General features: G+C 42.4%; 1 protein-coding gene across 1 annotated transcript in view; it reads right to left on the bottom strand.

Moving 5' to 3' along the window:
* Window positions 1–19,712, bottom strand: part of LOC126262757 (dnaJ homolog subfamily C member 13) — a 410,038-nt gene that overhangs the window by 315,534 nt on the left and 74,792 nt on the right. The window contains exon 7 of the mRNA XM_049959568.1: window positions 47–169. Within this exon, the coding sequence (XP_049815525.1) occupies window positions 47–169 (123 nt within the window). The remainder of the gene's footprint in view (window positions 1–46; window positions 170–19,712) is intronic.

The raw sequence follows: 19,712 nt of genomic DNA, 5'->3' as shown, positions 1-19,712 counted from the left end.
AGTTCAAAATGATTTCAAAATGCAATGCGATCATCAAAATACTCACATCTTGTGTAACAGAGTGCATGAGACCACTGTAAGGAATGTTTGCATTAAATCTCTCGACTATCTCTGAAAACGTTCTTCCACCTGGAGGTTGCTGCAGAAATTTCAGATGACTTGACTCCGTCTGAAATAACAGGTATATTAAGACACCGAAAGTACCAATAGCTAACATTTTCATATATATATATATATATATATTAAAATGATGTCCAAGCAGAGCATTTGTGGCATGGTGTGGAGTTAGGAAATGTGTTGAAAGGTGGCTACACTGAGCCACAGCGCCAGAGATCGCTAGAGAGCATTGTTCCGCCGCCTCCACGGGCTGTCATTATTGAGATGTGCTAGAAGTCAGTGCTTGGGGAGAGCTCGTAGTAGTCAGTTCGTGTTGAGATGTGCTTGCTGAGATGTGATACTGAAAAATTCTTGTTGAGATGTTGTAATAGCGAATCGGTGTGGAGATATATTGTAATTATGAGAGTGATTTTGGTCAATATATGAAGGTAACGAAACTTGATTTATTTTTCATTATTTCCATGTTTTAAATAATGTGTCATAACAGGTTCAGTCAACAAAGCATCTGGCTTGTGTTCTTGGATTAGAGTGTAATTGTGGTTCTCTTGAGTAATTATGGTATTCGTATTTTCTTTAATTAATTCAGTATAAATGGTATTTGAAATTCTTGTCTTTTGAAGAAGAACCGTGCCAGATGTGTACGTTGAGTCATACTTCCACACACAGAACAGTTATACTTGTGCTTTGGTTTCGTAGGTTTTATAGTTGCTGGGGACTTAATTAATTAATTAATTGTGTTAATGAAAATTTCCATTTCATTCTTTGTTGTTGTTCTAAGCAGTCAGATAGCGTAATAATACTAGTCAGGGCCAACCGTTACGAGACTTCGTAACCGAACAGACAGCTAATAAATCAAAAAATTAAAATTATTTTCATTTCATTTTAATAAAGCCCCCATGCAGTGTGTACATCATTAGGTTGCGACAACACAGGAGGAGCTCCAGTTGTGAAACAGGAGAGGGTCAGTTTTGCCATCTCTGGCATCTAACAGCAGCAATGGCAAATGGCATTCCATAACACCGATGACTTCATACTTCAATCCATAGTCTGAGGAATCTTACCATTTTACACAAAAAGATGGGTTCACAAAATGTTAGTGTATCTTAAGACACTGAATATTTTCATAAAGTGTAATTTACACATGCAGTACATGTCTTGCCACATCAAAGAGTATGGAGATGGAAAATGTAAGGACCTGAGGCCACGCAAGAGGTTTTAAAACTTAAAGGATGTCCTTTTACGAGAAGGAAGTAGAAAAGAAGAAAAATCACGGACTGTGCCGCTCAGATGAGCTACAGAACTTCATTACCCTAGCAGCCTTTCATGGATGGTGATTTAATACCAAAAATTTGGTGGTTGAAGCTGAGCATTCACATCCACTTGAACTAGAACAGTTTCAAAATCTTTGTAAGGAGTTTATTGCATATCCTTTAGCACTCATAAAAATAGTGAGGTGAAATTCTTAGCAGCACTGAAGAAAATGTAGAAAATTTGAGTTTCTCATGGAATTTATCAGTTTGTGTGTCTACAGACAAAGTGCCAGTAATGTTGGGATAAATATCAGGATCCATAGCACAAGTGAATGGGAAAAGGCTTAGATGGTGGGGTCATGTTACAAGCATGGGAGAAGCAAGGTTACCCAAGAGACTCATGGGTTCAGCAGTAGAGGGTAGGAGGAGTCGGGGCAGACCAAGGAGAAGGTACCTGGATTCGGTTAAGAATGATTTTGAAGTAATAGGTTTAACATCAGAAGAGACACCAATGTTAGCACTGAATAGGGGATCATGGAGGAATTTTATAAGGGGGCTATGCTCCAGACTGAACGCTGAAAGGCATAATCAGTCGATGATGATGATGATGATGATGATGATGATGATGATGATGGTCAGAGGTGGGAACAAAATCGAATCTGAAACTAGTAACATATTTTGTTGATGATGAGGAGGAGGTCCCATACTCCGAGGAGTGTAGGGACAATGCGGGAGACCCTTCTGTAGTTATGTGAATGTATTTTAATTCACTTGACAGCTCCTGGCCACACAAATCCGTTTCGTTTTCATTTGATGTGAGAGCAACAAACAAAGAGGAAACAGTAAAATCACTTAACGTAAACACAGGTCACGTGGAGACTACCACCTCCCCACTACAACTCAGACTGCTTCAGGTCCAGATCTACGATATTTCTGAACCGCGGCAATACTAGATAGTGGCACTCCCCCTCCATCAAGCATTTGAGGTAGGACTCCAAAAATTTAAAAAAATCGACTTTACAAAAATATCTTCATTTTGTAGCACACATCTTTCTGAAGAGTCTGATACATAAAACATAATGTTCGAGGTAACATAATACATGTTATTTGGTCTTAAGTGTGCCGAAATGCAGTGCCACGCCTCTTCACACAGCATTTTTCCATCGCACGTCTCTGTATTTCGCTCTGTGGAATTCAAATGTGGAATTGTAATGGGTGCCATCATACTATATTCTCCCAGTCGGCTGGTTTGACATCCTGCCCCTCTTTTAAAAAAATCTCACAATTAATACTGGATGGGATTATTTGTAACCAGCAAAACAAGAACTCTTCAGAAAATTTGCAGTCTTTACTGCCTATTAGCCAATAAATTGCTGTTTTGTGTGACATAAAATTAAATGTAGGATACATAAAACGAGTAAAGGCAAGAGACAAGCAATATACATTTCATCAATCCTTAAGTCCTAGCTTTTTTTCTCTCTCTTATCTTGTCACAGCATTATGTGGTGTACTCTCCTTTCTGGGAAAGAATCTATTACCTCATCCAAGTTCTTCTGCGTTTTGCTACATGAAAAAACGAAATGTCACTGTCTAATACTAGACAAGCTGTTAATACAAACAGTACCCAAGACTGGTGTGGTTTTTCTATCTGATTATGGGTATTTTGTGACTGTCTGCTAGATAAAAACGAAATAAGCCTGCCTAATATTGCAGCAATTGTTACACACACCACATAAACCAGACCGTTTTGGCACAAATGGTCATTTTTATAACACGCCAGAATATAATTCAAGAAGTACCAATATCAAATGGCTATTAGGCCTACTACAAGCAAAAAGTTTTATGCTAGGAAATAGTTTCATGCTTCATTCGTATTCTCTAGCTTCTGAAGCATGAGGTAGAGAAGTAGTAATGTTGTTGTGGTCTTCAGTCCTGAGACTGGTTTGATGCAGCTCTCCATGCTACTCTATCCTGTGCAAGCTTCATCTCCCAGTACCTACTGCAACCTACATCCTTCTGAATCTGCTTAGTGTATTCATCTCTTGGTCTCCCTCTAGGATTTTTACCCTCCACGCTGCCCTCCAATGCTAAATTTGTGATCCCTTGATGCCTCAAAACATGTCCTACCAACCGATCCCTTCTTCTAGTCAAGTTGTGCCACAAACTTCTCTTCTCCCCAATCCTATTCAATACCTCCTCATTAGTTATGTGATCTACCCACCTTATCTTCAGCATTCTTCTATAGCACCACATTTCGAAAGCTTCTATTTTCTTCTTGTCCAAACTAGTTATCGTCCATGTTTCACTTCCATACATGGCTACACTCCATACAAATACTTTCAGAAACGACTTCCTGACACTTAAATCTATACTGGATGTTAACAAATTTCTCTTCTTCAGAAACGATTTCCTTGCCATTGCCAGTCTACATTTTATATCCTCTCTACTTCGACCATCATCATTTATTTTACTCCCTAAATAGCAAAACTCCTTTACTACTTTAAGTGTCTCATTGAAATTTTTATATAAATTTGGAATCATCGTATTCTTCCATAATTTGTGAGAGTCCCCATTTCTTCTCTTTTCTCGTTCTAACAAACAATCTTGTCATCACTAATTCTGTTAACTATTCCTGCCAGTGTCAAAACTACTTCTCTGGTTAACTTCAATAACCCTGCCACACTCACCAGTTTAGTTATCCCGCATTTATTCTCCGGTTTGGCGTTATTACTTGTTCGTACAACGTGTTTTCCACGCTACTCCCAGAATAGAACTGTAGCGGCTACTAGTCAGGAACTGTATAACTGGCCCTTAGTAGTGTAGCAGTTTGGCCAAAAATTTTCTGTCAAAAATTTCATTTTCTCGGATACACCGAGAAGATAATACGTATTCCTGTTAGTCGTTTATTTACACTCTGGTAGTCTGAATCTATGGAGTTTGCTAGTAATTGTAACAACGCTGATCATTTGCAAACCTAGCCAACCACATAAACAGCGATTGGCATTCACCCGTTTGGCTTTATTCCGCTCAGCTCGTATAGACCCATCCCCTTTTGCCTGCATGAAAGTTTATTTCTAAATGCAAATTCCCCTGGCAGAGACATCACGTACACTACGCACACTATGCACGCATTCAAAAATCAACTTGCGATTCATTCAGAAATCAACTTAGAATTTGTTCAAAAACTAACACGGATGCGTTCAAAATCATATGAGTAATCGATACACCAACGTACGCTGGATGCTGGGCGCTTTGTGAAACAAGGTCTATTTCCTCAATAGGGTGGGCTGTGATGAGGGAGAGAGGAGGAGGGAGGAGGGAGGAGGGAGACATGGAAGTGGACAGGGAGTGGAAGGAGGCACCCAGTTTGCTGGCTAGAGATTTAGGATGGCGGGTCAGCAGGTAGACGGGCTAGGTATATGACACCTGGTTGTCAGAGCCAGTGGGGAGTGACACGCTGAAGATGACGTGAGGATGCAAATTTTGTGGGGGTGACAGGACAGAGGAAGGAGAAACTTGGGTGAAAGGTGGCCAGAATGATTACAGGAGTGGAATATATGTTTTAAGTATAACTCCCACCTTTGTAGTTCAGAGAAGCTATGTAAAGGAGACTTTTGAGAATAAATTCACATCTTCTGTAACCACACTTGTAGACACACTGTCAAAATTAATAGTAATGACCAGCCCTTAGGTACTACTAATGATGTACCACAAACCAATAATACGGGGACAAGGAACTAAAAAGAGAGGTTGTATATCTGGTAATGACTAGCAATATGGTAAGTAATGGTTGTGATGATTTTAATACTTTATTAAGTAAAGTGCTAAATCACAAGTTTCCAAAATTTACACCATCAAGAGAAATACACCCAGTTTTATTTTTGAAATCACTTAAACATATATTAAAAGAAACACGGACAGATTATAATGAAGTATGATTTGTCATACATCATATGATGGTAACGCTGCACAATGGTGAATGCTACAATTGAGAAACTTCAGAACTTACAAAGATTTCAAAATTGCAAAATTGTTAAGGCTTTCGTGGCCACTTGTTGACAAACTGCCTATTGGCTTCTGTCTCAGGTTCTTCGGCCGACGTTCATCGTCGGCCAAAGAACCCGAGACAGAAGCCAATAGGCAGTTTGTCATTTCGAAATTGCTTTCATATCATAATAGTGGAGTAAGAGGGGCACATAAGTGCTATGCCTCAACTGTTATGTTCAAAACCATGACAGTATAATATCCCTTTTTATCACAATGTCAAATATCTTTGTCCAACAAATTTCATGAATATTTGATCAAAGATATGATTAAATCTTTGTCAAAGGAATATGACAGTGTAATAGCAGCCTAAGCAACATGTTCGACCAAAATTAAATGTAGCAGTCAGACATACACCAGTAAGCATACTTTTAGATTCTTGTAGCGATATATGTGTAGTAGATATAGGTTCTTGAAACAAAGCTGTATGTTACATATATTTCCAAGACTGCCGGTATCAGGAGTTAAATCACAGGGATAACAGGAATCACAAGCAAACCAAATGTGAAGAATTGATGATTAAATTTTGATTGTGTGGATATACATTTGAGTAATCACTGTTTGTGGACACAGAGTTAAACATACCAGTTGTTCTCGGAATAGACTGGCTTACAGAACACAATGTTACTTTAGATTTTCAAATGAGCACACTATGATTTCCATATGGACAAGACAGGAACACAGTCACATTACAGTCTGATTCAGTGACTACTCGACAGGTGAATCTTACATTAGTAGCAGAAGTTAACATAGTCAATGATCATGGCAGAAAATTACATGATTACAACCTACAGATAAACCAAAAAGGACATAGTTAATAACATATATAGATCAGTAAATCTCAATCAAACTAGAAAGCGCAGATGGCTCCTGTATTACATAGTCCCATAGATGTTTTTTTCAGTGAGATCAGGAATTATGAAAGACTGCTTGTACCCTAAAGATTAAGCCACACAATCCATTGTATACAAGACCATATGAGATCTGTTTCTAAAAAAATGTTAGTCCTAAACGAAACTGACAGGATGATTAATTGGAGTATTATTGAATCTTCTGATAGTTGCTAACCGAAACAAAATGGAACTGCGAGACTAGTACTAGATGCAAGAGGTGTTAATAAAATAATTGAACCTGAAAGAGATCACCTGTAACAGAAGAAATGTTAACCAAAACAGGGGCAAGATACATCAGCATAATGGATCTCATTACTGGACACTGGCATATATAACGTCATAAAGACTATAAAAAGTACACAGCTTTTCTATTTGAAGGATGACGAGACTTCAGGTATTACCTTTTGGACTGAACGTTTCCGTGTCAGAGTTATAAGAATCTTAGGCTGGGAAAAGCATAAGAGAAGATTTTAATTTACGTTGATGACACTGCAGTTATATCTACCACATGGAACGAACACTTACAAACACTAAATGAATTTTTAAATAGACTAAGATCACAGGGAATTATGATTAAGCTATCAAAATCACAGCCTGGTTGGGATGAGGTGAAATTTTTGGGAGACACAGTGGGTACAACAGGAATCAAACTGAATCCACACATAGACTACATGCTATTAAACTTTGTCCCGAACCTTCAAACTGATGACAACTTTGTACCAGATGCCTTATCAGGATTACCTGTTGGCTTACAATCAAACCAGGATGTAAAGAACAGAGAAACATTTGTGATATATTTCTTGAAAATTAATAGAAACAAAAAAGATATTCAAATGCTCAGCCATATGTTAACAACTCTACAGCAGCAAGATAATAGTTAAAATAGACACATTCAACGTATACAACAAAACATCTCAAATCAGGATGAAAATTGGAAGATACACAAAGGAATTTTGTTTCACAGGAACAACCAAACAAGTAAATGGTCACTATGCATCCCTAAAGACACCATAAAATTACTTACTTGGTATGTACACTTAGGTTATGCACACTTTGGACCAAAGAAATGTATCACATGAAAGAAAAAGTACTGCTACTTTAAAAACATGAATCAACTGGCGAAGACAATATTACACTACTGTGAGATATTTCAAAACGTAAAAATAAATACTTCAGGAGCACACACATTGCTGTATTCCATTATTCCACGAGAAATTTGGCAGTTAGAGGCACCGGATTTCTTTGGCCCAGTGGCTAGAGGCTAGGGAGGAATGAGATAGATCCTGGCCATTTTAGAATGTTGGTCAAAGTTGGTAGAGTTGTACCCTCTAAGAAAAGCTCCAATTAAAAGTGTAGTAAATAAATTACAAGATCACTATTTTAAACATGTTGGTAAGAACCAGTTAACAACCAATGGGAGCTAGTTTACATCCAAGGGCTTCAAAGAGCGTTTGGCATGGAAGAATGCAAACCACATTTTGATTTCACACTACCAGCCACAAAGTAATCTGTCGGAAATGGTTATGCATTAATTGGGACATTTGCTCCAAACTTACTGTGTGACTAGTTGGACAGAAATAGTGAGTGAATATGAATTCATGATGAATGAATTGCTATAGTCAGTCAAAAGTATCATCAGTAGACATAACAGGACAACAAGTAGAAGGGGAACACTTCTTGAAATAGGTAAAGTGGGCAGAAAAACTCTGCCCTACAGCCCACGTCAACAAAGAATATTAGAGAAGAGATGAATAGAGAAGCTGAGACACGGAAAAAGATATGGGAAAAAGGCACCCCCTATATTGTACAGAGTGGGAGGTGTAACATTGGTTAAAAGCCACAAGAGAAGTGACAAGTGTGGAAAGATAACGAGCAAGTTTTAAGCACTGTGTAAGGGTCCATTCACGATAACCACATGTGAAGGTGTGATATAAACCAACCCAACAACCAGCAAAGGAAAGGGCATTATAAACATTCAGGGGGTTTAACAAGCTTATTAGGCAGTCTCTAACAAATTAAATAATTCAGAAATAGTACATAGTTAGTTCTCAGCAGGGTTGATATAATTATAATAACCCATCATTTATAACAGTGGGGAAGAGGTAAGATTAATGTATGCTAACATTATTAAGGTATTAAATCTACTCACCGAGCAGTGGCAAAAAACACACACATAAAAGACCATTGTAATTGGCAAGCTTTCAGAGCCAGTGGCTCCTCCTTCAGGCAGAAGGGTTGAAGGGGAAGGAAGAAGGGTGAAGGGAAAGGACTGGAGAGGTCTAGGAAAAGGGGTAGAGTTTAGGAAAGTCACCCAGAACCATGGGTCAGGGGAGACTTACCGCATGGGGTGAGAAGGAAAGACTGATTGTTGCAGACTGTACTGGATGAGATTTGAAAACCTGAGAGTTTAAAGGTGGAAGACAGGGTAATATGTAAGACAGACATTACTACTAAAACATCGTGCGCAAGTTAGTAAGAGTGAGAAGCTAAGTGCATTGTACGTAATGCAGGTGGGAGGGCCAGTGAAAAATAGAAGGGAAAGACAATGAAAGATGTAGAAAACTAATACTGAGTGAAGCAAAGAGTAGCCGAGATGGAAGAAATTAACGTAAGCTAAGGCCAGGTTGGTGGCGACAACCAGTACCCCTCTTTGCTTCAGTCCGTTTTAGTTTTCTACATCTTTCATTGTCTTTCCCATCTATTTTTCACCGCTTCCTCCCACCTCTGTTACATACAATGTGCTTAACTTCTTAATATTATTAACTCGTGCACAATGTTTAGTAGTAATCTCTGTCTTGCACATTACCCTGTCTTCCACCTTTAAGCTCTCAGGTTTTCAAATCTTGTCCGATGCAGTCCCCAACAATCAGTCTTTATTTCTCATCCCATATGGTAAGTCACTCCTGACCTGCAGTTCTGGGTGACTTTCCCAAAATCTACCCCTTTTCCTAGACCTCTCCAGTCCTTTTCCTTCACCCTTCTTCTCTCCCCTTCAACCCTTCAGCCTGAAGAAGGAGCCACTGGCTCCAAAAGCTTGCCAACCACAACCGTCTTATGTGTGTGTCTCCTGCCATTGCTTCGTGAGTAGATTTTTTATCCATCCAATTAAATAATTTTATCAATAATTGATTGTTTTCATTGTTTTATTATGGTATTAGTAACAAGATGTATGTTGTTTTATGTGCCTTCACTGAAGGATGGCAACAGAAAGGTGATTACATTACGAGTGGTGATGTTGAGAATGTTAGGATTTGACTTGACATGAGAAATTAAGTTGGGCAGTGAACCAATTTAAAAAAAAATGTTCCTATAAAGGTTTCCACACTGATAAAAGGTATTTGATATTGTTGCATGTATTCAGTGAGTTAAGTAGCAGCTGCAATTATGAGGTTGTTATGCATGTTTTAGGTTCACCCAAGATGGATATTAAAATGAAAGAGATGTAGGATATCTACACTGGTATTAATACTGATAACATTATGATTGAGCAGAAATTAAACCTTTCCTCAGTTCCTTCACTTATAACCATATATGTGTGTGTGTGTGTGTGTGTGTGTGTGTGTGTGTGTGTGTGTGTGATGAGAACCCAACTGTGAGGTCATCAGCTCCCTAACACGTATGAAAACAAATGAATGTGGAGATGAACTAAAAGTGTTGTACATGCATACACTCAAACACATAGTCACTCTGTATCACATGCACTCTCACATGCACTAAAACCAATTAGGAGGGAAGAAACTTAATCAAGAAATGAAAACACAGAGAAAACAAAACACAGAAGAATTAAAAGAAAAGCACAGGGAAATGTGACTGGCTGACTACTTACAAAAAACTAGGGTGAGCCAGCCACCCTTTGACACATTAAGAACATTCCCCGGAAATCTTGTTAAAATACTGGACAATTCACAAAACTTTAAAACCCTAACCACATTCATTTGACCTTTACATAAAATATATGGCAGATCCGCTGGCAGATCTACCGCAGTCCGCTGGTCAGCAAATAAAATGCAGTCCAATAAAATGTGGCACACCGTGATCTGCATGCCACAAGCACCACACACTGGAGGGTCCTCTCACCCGAGTAAGAATCCATGTGTCATAGGGCTGTGGTCTATGTGAAGACAAGTAAGAAGGACCTTGTCACACTGACTGGACTGGAAGGGAATACTCCACGGCCGAGTTGTGGGCTTGATGATATGGAGCTTGTTATCTGTCACTGCCAGCCACTTGTCTTCCCATCAACACATGACTTTGTATCTCAACAGTGAGGTGATAGCATGCAGGGGGGTTAGCACACTGAAATATCAGAGGATCACAGCACCACCTTGGCTGCTCGATCTCCCCTTTCATTCCATGCATCCCTGCAATTCCAATGTGCCCAGGTACCCAGCAGAAAGACATCACCTTTCCCAGTAGTTGTAGTAGGGCATCCTGGATATTCTAGGTTACTGTATCTGCTGGGTACAAACAGCAGAGTAAACGGCACTCAGAGAATCTGAGCAGACGAGAAATCTAACGCAGGGAGAATGGCTTATCTGCTCCAGTGCTCACAAGATCGCATATAATTGTGCATCGAAGACAATAAATTCTGGAGGCAGTCTGACCTTGAGGACATGATCCAGGAAAATGACAGCAACCAACAGAGTCCCCCTGCTTAAACCCATCCTTAAAAACAACTGCACGGTTGTGGTACTCTGATAAAATATCAGAGAATATTGCTTTAAACACTGAAACAAGAGTCCTCTCTCCCCTGTGCCGTACCAAATCTAAAATCACTCTGGGTCTCTCCAGTAACCAGGGCAGCTGACAGTTAAAACCCTGGATTTGGGGTCATACCGGTTCCACACTGAGTGATTCCAGCACACATGCTGCACGCGGATCCCAAATGGCATTGTGGCTCAGGGACAGTTCGAAAAAAGGTGTTCCAGAGGTGGACGAGCAACAGTATGGTGTGCAGGTGAAGCTGGAGCTGCAAGGAACTTACACGCCGGAAGCACCATGAGGAGCTGGCGCCAAATGGTAAGTGGCAGCTCCCCCACCTCAGCACAGATGCTAGGTATGGGATTGGTCCGATAAGCACCCGTGGTCAGCCGAATCCCCTCATGACGGACAACATCAATGATCCACAAGTAAAAGGGCTTTGCTGACCCATACACCTGGCAACCGTAGTCCAGTCGCGAACACACAAAAGCCCAATAAAACTCAAGGGGACGCACCCTGTCTGGTCCCCAAGACCTGTGGCTAAGGCACTTGATGCTGATCAATGCCTTCAGGGCTCTGGCTTTCGGGTCTGACAGGTGTGGTAACCATGACAATCAGGAGTCAAAAATGAGGCCCAGAAACTGCACTGCATGTCTAAAATGTAGGATGGTATCCCCCATATTCAAAGCAGGCAAATTAAAAAGACAAGAGCTATTAAAAACAACACACACACACACACTCACTCACTCACTCACTCACTCACTCACTCACTCACATTTGCAGAAAACTGGAAAACCACCTTTACAGCCCACTCCTCTAACCTCTGCACTGTAAGTTGCAACTGACGGCTCACCATTGCGACACTAGAGGAGGAACAGAAAATAGCAAAATCTACTACAAATAAGGAGCACTGTAAAGGGCTTCTTACTGTAGATGTGATACTGTTGATGGCTATGGCAAAGAGGGTAACACTTAAAACACTGCCCTGAGGAACACCATTCTCCTGCTTAGATCAATCAGACAGTGTGTCACCAACTCAGGTCTTAAAAAACTGCTGACACAGGAAAGACTGTATGAAGATCAGGAGGTGACTACAAAAGCCCCTTTGATGCAGTTGTGCAAGAAGACAGTGTCTCCAAGTAGTATCGATACTGCGATGCTTATGGAGGAAAGCATGCTGAATAGCCGCCTCTAGGAGGATCAGATTATCGACAGTGGACCGAAATCTTCGGAATCCACACTCAAGGCAGCTAAAGAGTTGCCTGGTATTTAACAACCGGACCAGACAATTGTTAACCACTCACTCCAGGGTCTTTCCTACACAGCTCATTAAGACAATACTCCAATAACTACTGTGCAGTTCTTTCTGATTTTTGGTCATGACCAAGTGCAGTGTCACGGATCTCAGTCAGTGCCAATTTGAGCTCCCACATGGAGAAAGGGGAGTTGTAGGCCTCATAACTGTTCGTCTTGGGGTCATAGATGTCCCAGTCAAAACTATAGCACACAAAGACAGAGAGGAGTTACAAAATGACCATACATCAGTCCCAATTGATATAAGAGAAGACGGCTAAAACTAGGCATGTGGAGAAAGGGCTAAAAAAGACACCATACAGAAACAGAGATCCAAAATTAAAAATTAAATGGCCTTCACCATATTGCTTTGGCGGATAAAAGTAAAACGCGGTCAACAGCCCATGCATCATTTGCTAAAATTCTGACAGCAAACCCAAATGGGAACGTTAAAGGTTACAAAATGGTATTCTGTCAGGAAGTGGCAAACAGTCAAAACGTGGGTGTAATGTGTACAATGTGGTGGGGTAGCGCCACTTATCAAGTGAGTGGCTAAGAAGGCAGTGCCCAGTACGCAGCCTAGTTAAAATGACCTTCTCCTAGTGGGAGGGCCAAGAGGAGGTTGTCCAAGGCCACTGGAAGAGGCTTAATAAGCTGGAGCTTATTCCGTAAAGGGGGGACCATTGGCGATGCCAAAGGGACACCACCTCCTGACAGATGGCAACACAGAGATCATCAGAGGGAATATAGGAACTATCGGGCTGAAGTACAAGGACTGCAGCCTCGACAACAGCGTCAGCATCCTCATTTCCTGGCACACCGACGTGAACAGGAACCCACAGAAATAACACACTGGCTTTACCAAGAGTGAGCAAGTGATAGTTTTCCTGGACAAGCTGCTCTAAGGGATGGGCGGTGTACAGTGCACATAGACTTTGAAGGGCACTGAGTGAGTCTGAGCAGAGGACACAACTGAAAAGTCTGTGTCACCGGATGTACTCCATGGCCTGATACAGGGCGAAGAGCTCAGGTGTATATACTGAGCGGTGTGTCAGAAGCCGATATCAAAAGACTTGGGTGCCAACGACGAAGGCACATGTGACCCCACAGTCAGTCTGAGACCCAACAGTGTGTACAAAGGTTCTATCGTGAAGTTCCATGCGAAGGCCGTGAAACTGAAGGCGATAGAGCGAGGCTGGAGTAGTGTCCTTAGGGAGCGAATTAAGACCAAGGTTAACATGGGCCACATCAGGAAGCCAAGGTGGTGAATGGTTCACACACACCGGGAAAGTTGCAGGTAGTGTGAAGTTAAGCCACTGTAGCAAGTACCAAAAGCGGACTCCAGGAGGTAACAGAAGAGAGGGACGCGCCGCATACTGGTGATCAAAGGAATCATCGAAGAAGGAGGCATAGGATGGATGGCCACACGTGGCAGACAAACAGCATGCATACCTGCTGAGGAGAAAGTCATGGTGGTAGCACAGTGGTAGTTCAGCAGCTTCAGCATACAGACACTCAACTGGGCTTGTGTAAAGGGCGCCAGCGGCCAAACGGATGCCACGATGGTAGACAGTGTTGAGACGGCGTAAGAGGGATGGACGTGCAGACATATAAACAAAGCACCCATAGTCGAGTTTTGAACGGACACCGGACCGGTACAAACGGAGGAGGGTGGTTCAATTGGCACCCCAGGAAGTACCATAAAGGACACATAGGACATTGAGGAATCGCATACAGCAAGCTGCCAGGTAAGACACATGGAAGGACCAAGATTGTTTCCTATAGAGCATGAGCTCCAGAAATTTTGTAGTATCAACAAACAGAAGTTCAACAGGCTCAAGATGTAAATATGGTGGGAGACTCCAATCGCGCTGCCAGAAATTCATACAGATGGTTTTGTCAGTTTTAAAGCGAAAGCCATTGTCAATGCTCCAGGAGTAAAGGCGATCAAGACAGCGCTGAAGTAGCCGCTCAGTGAGACATGTCTGGGGAGAACTGCAATAGATGGTAAAATGCCCGGCAAGAGACACAGGCCATTATGGAGTTAATGGCAATAGCAAAGAGGACAACAGTCGGGTCAGAACCCCGAGGCACACCTGGATATATAAGTCCGACAAGGCAAAACCCACACGCACCTTGAAAACTCTGTCTTTTAAAAATTCCTGAAGGAAACACGGCAGGCGGCCACGGAAGCCCCACCAGCACTCCAGTAGGTGTCGCAGGCCTTCTCCAAATCAAAAACCATTAATGACATGGGTAGATAAAGTGACGAGAAGGTCAACTGCAGAAAGGCGCACTCGAAATCCTTACTGTGCAGTGGTTAGTAAATTGCGGGACTCCAGTCACCATACCAGCTGGGCATGAATCCTATATTCCATCACCTTGCAAGCACAACTGGTGAGAGATGGGGCAGTAGCTAGAAGGAAGGTGTTTGTCCTTACCAGGCTTAGGTGTGGGTATGAGAGTGGCTTCACGCCAAAGGCTGTGAAACATCCCTCTGCCCAGATGCAGTTGTACATGTTAAGCAGAAAGTGCTTGCCCACAAGAGAAAGGAGCTGCAACTTCTGAATGTGGATGGCATTTGGCCCTGGGGCAGAGGATCGGGATGAACTGAGAGCACGATCTAGCTCCCTCATAGTAAAGGCGGCATTGTAGCACTCACAATTCGGAGAAGAGAAGGGTATCGCCCAAGCCGCCTCCATTCGTTTCCAATAGAGGATAGTGAGAAGAGCCTGAAATGTCCACAAAATGGTGGCCCAAGTTGTTGGAGATAGCAATAGGGTCCATGATGACATCGTCTGCTACTGTCAGGCTGGAAGTTGGGGAATGGATCTTGGTCCCAGAGAGCCATCGGAGGTTGGCGCACACGACAGAGGAAGGGGTGGAACTGTTAAAGGAACTAGTGAATGAAATCCAGCTAGCTCTTTTGACATCCCGAAGAACAAGATGACACTTTGCACACATCTGTTTAAAAGGAATGCACTTTGCCTGCATAGGAAGGCCATTAAAAACAAGGAGAGCACAGCTCCATACACGAATTGCATCGCGGCATGCCCCAGTCCACCAAAGGATTGGGATACGACATAGTAAAGAGGAAGTGCGAGGAATGGAACATTCTGCAGCAGTAAGGATAACATCTTTGAGATATTCCACCAGCTCATCACAACTGGGGAAATCTTGTTCTTCGAAGGTCACCAGGGAGGAGTAAAGCTGCCAGTCAGCCTTAGTAAGCTGCCATTTGGGTGTGCACGTAGGTGTGGTAGGAGTCAGCAAACAGATAGCACACAGGGAATTGTCGCTTGAGTTGGTGTCAGAAAGAACTGATCACTAAAGAAGATGGGCATGCTGGGCAGCGCACAAAGATAGGTCCAAATGGGAATAGGTGTGCAAGGAGCCGGAGAGGAAAGTAGGTGCTCCAGTTTTAAGGCAGAGGAGGTTAAGTTGGTTAAGATGTTCAGCCAACAAGGCACCTCTCTGACAGGTCCTGGGACAACCCCAACGGCATGATGTGCATTGAAGTCACCGACTAGCAAAAATGTGGGGAGGTGGCTGCCCATAAGTTGAAGGAAGTCTGCCCTGGTAACATCGAATGATGAAGGGGCAAAAATGGTACAGAGGGAAAAGTCAGGTGGAGAAGGAAAAGGCGAACTGCAATAGCTTGAAGATGGGTAGTCAGGGAGATGGGTTGACTATGAATGTCATCCCCTATGAATGTCATCCCCTATAAGCATCATTTTGCCCCCATTAGATGGAATGCCGACCTCAGAGGGAAGGTGAAACCAAACCAGGAAAAATGTGAAAGCTCAAAGTGGTCATGAGGAGGCAATTTCGTTTCCTGAAGGAACAGTGCTTGGGTAGCTCAGTTGGTAGAGCACTTGCTCACGAAAGGCAAAGATCCCAAGTTTGAGTCTCTGTCTGGCACACAGTTTTAATCTGCCAGGAAGTTTCACTGTGACACCTCCCTTTGGCCCTTTCCGAGATAGGTCATCTTTGTCATATAACATATACCCCTGTAGCACAGGGACATCTGTATCTTTAAAATGCATTTATTTTGAATAGAAGCACAAGGGACATGCCTGTGCTAGGAGTTTCAGTTCCTCTAAGAGTCCTGAACCCATTAATATTCCACTGTAGTATGGAAGCCATGTCTTTGGTGTGGTTTTAATTTACCCCTATCTTTGCACCGGGGAGGTGGAGGACTTTAAGAGCGAGGGGGAGTCTAGGGGCTGCCTGGATCCAAGGCATCTAACTCCATGATATCCTCCTCATCAGTCAGATGGGAAAGAATGACATCTGACAGTGCTCAGGACAGCTTTTGACCCAAACGTCTTGAGGCTTTCCCTGCACCCTATCCCTTCAAGATGAGGGGGAAAGAGGGTGTTAAGAGGCACTCTGCTTTTCTTGTACCTTCTGGATGCTCGCTGCGGAAATGCTGGTCTTCCCTGGTGCAGCTGCCTGGATTACTTTGTCCTTACTCTTTTTCCCTTGACATGTATACATGCTTGTGGTGGATACAGGCACAACAGGTGTCATCTGTGTCAGAGCATCCACCTTGGGAACAGGTTTCTGCACCATGGAAGAATATGAGGTGGCAAAGACAGAGGGTTTCGTTGCCTTGTAGTATTTTTTGGCTTCAACATAGGGGATCCACTTGGTCACTTTTATCTCCTGTATTTTGCATTCTTCAGCAAAAACAAGGCAGTCTCGTCTCCAGACTGGGTGTTTCCCAGAGCAGTTGATGCAGATCGCAGGAGACAGGCAGTAAGTCCCAGTGTCATGAGCAGCTTTTCTGCAGTTCCTGCAGATCACTTCACCTTCACAAATCATCGCTGTATGGCCGAAATGCTGGCATTTGTAGTACCGCATAGCGTTTGGAATGTAAGGCCGAACATTAAGTCAAAGGAAGCCCGCCATAAAATGTTCAGGCAGTGTTAAAGAATTGAATGTGACAATGAAAGTGGCAGTCTCTTCAGTTGCTGCATTACTCCTGCATGTTCGTTGCTCCACATCGACTATTCCCTTGGATGCCCATTCTTGCTTCAGTTCTGCTATGTGCATGTCCATGGTATCTCAGCATGTGGCAATGCCCTTACTGGAGTTGAGAGGTGTGCATCTCAATAATGATATCATAGTCACCCAGTTTATGTGCTTTCTTAAGAAGTTCTACTTGTTTTGACCTGTTAGTTTCAACCAACAATGAGCCATTACGCCATCATTTTATAGATTTTAATGTTCCACCAAGGCCTTCCAAAGCCTTATTGATATAGAAGGGGGACACTTTTTCAAATGTCTCCTCCTTCCTCTTTATCACCAGAAACACATCATTATTCATGACTTCATGGGCCGTTACTGGAATCCATAGTATTCTTGTTATCAGGAGGACTAGCCTCTCTCATTCTTTTGAATGAACGGATGTGAATACTCCCGGGCAGTACTCCCTTCCCACTGGTAGGAGAAGAAGATTTCAAGGGTTCCTTCTGGTCCCACGAGCAGCTAGGGGAAGGTTCTAATATTTGTTTAATGGGTTTACTAATGATAATTATCATGACCACTGTACAATGTAATAGAAGTATTTCAAGTGATACACTGACTGATCAGTTTAGGTTATAAAGGTACAAATGTTTCAGACAACAGCTACAGCAGTTTATTACTCCTGTAAGGCGTAAAAAAGTAAAATACACAAATAACTAATATGCTGACAGATCATCTTTGAAGACAAACTGAAAACAGTTAAAGGAGGAACCCAAGGTGTTTGTAACTTGAGTAATTGTTTAACAATATTGTACAAATATCCCTTTTGTATATGTATGTTTGTTTTTCTTTTTTATTTCGTTTTTTGCTTGTTCATTTATATGGGGGTAGCATATGTAAGGGTACAAAGTCTCCCTTATGAATGTTGATTTTATATCCATGTTGTGTAGCTTCAAATAAATGAACAAGCTCAATGAGTTGAGAATTAGCATGTTTCTTTTTAAGTAGATAATTATCTTTATTTTCAGAATTGTTTCATTTTTGTACTCTGGGGTTGTTGTATGCCTGTCTGAGGAATTCCTTTCCAGCTACTTCCAGCGCCAAGGACAGTCAGGCTGCCCATCATGTCATCTCAAGTAGCAGCAAAGAGACTCCAGGCCATGCGCAGCTCCCAAAGAATACCGAAGACTGGAATGTAGAGCACACAAGAATGTCAATGGGATATTTGTTTGTTTCTAGAGTGAGAACAAGACTGGTCAGTCCTGCTTGTCTGTATCCATCAATGTTTATGAAGATATAATAAATTGTTATTCTGTATGCGAGGAATGGTGCTACTCCTTTAGACCAGTACTGTGATACAAAACAAGAGAGATTTTGTTGAGAGGCAGTCGACATTTGCTCCACTGAAAATGCAAGATAGTCAAAGACTGCCGCCCCCCCTCTAGCTGGTGGTGTAGGAAAGGATCCAGAGGGCCCGCGCTGTGAAGCAACCATTGAAACTGAATGTGTTGCAACAGTTTGGTGGTGGCCATTCATCCCGGTGGACAGCTAGTAGGTCATCATACCAATTTTTAAAAAGCAGTGCAATGGTTGCAACAGAGCTGGTATATGACACAGCTGCTTCCACAGGTGGCCTGGGCTCTGCTGGGATAGCGTGCGCCTTTGTCAGGACTGGAACAGGAAGTGCTGGGTGAGTGGATTGTTCAGGTCCTGCATCTTAATCTTACACAGGGATATGATACCCTGTGGCAAGGGGTTGGGAGTTCGAGTGGCATAGCGATGGAGTAGACTGTAGTATAGGTTGAGTAGGTGACAGAACCATTTTAGAAGAGGTGAGAATTGATATTAGGTAGGGTGTCCCTCACCTCAGGGACTAATGAGAGATAATCAAAGCCCTGACAAAGAATACAGTTCAGTTGTTTCAGTCCTGGGTGATACTTGGTTACAAGGGAAGGTGCATGTTTTTAGCTCATTCTTGTAGGTGGTGAAGGGATTGGGAGTTTGAGAGGATAGGGCACAAGAGATTCACTTGTCGGACTAGTTTATTTTTGTTGGGGGGGGGGGGGGGGGAGGTTGGTTTGTTGGGGAAGTGGACCGAACAGTGAGGTCATTAGTCCCATCAGTTAAAGGAAGGATGGGGGAAAAAAGCCGGCCATGGCCTCTCAAAGGAACTATCCTGGAATTTGCATGAAGCAATTTAGAGAAATTACAGAAAACCTAAATCAGGATGCCCAGACACAGGTATGGACTGTTGTCCTCCTGAATGCGCTAACCAATGTGTCACCTCCCTTGGTGGGAGGAGGGAGGGTAGGTGCCTGTCTGTTAAAGACTTCATGACACCTTCAGCATACAGGGCACAGGAGTTCTTGTCACTGCAGATACATCGTCCACGGATGGCTAGGTTGCAGGGGAGGGATAGCAGCTGTCAAAATGTGGTACTATT

Source organism: Schistocerca nitens, chromosome 6, assembly GCF_023898315.1.
Source record: "Schistocerca nitens isolate TAMUIC-IGC-003100 chromosome 6, iqSchNite1.1, whole genome shotgun sequence".
Lineage (NCBI taxonomy): Eukaryota > Metazoa > Arthropoda > Insecta > Orthoptera > Acrididae > Schistocerca > Schistocerca nitens.
The sequence above is the reverse complement of the archived record's forward strand: the minus strand, read 5'-3'. Positions and strand labels throughout refer to the sequence as shown.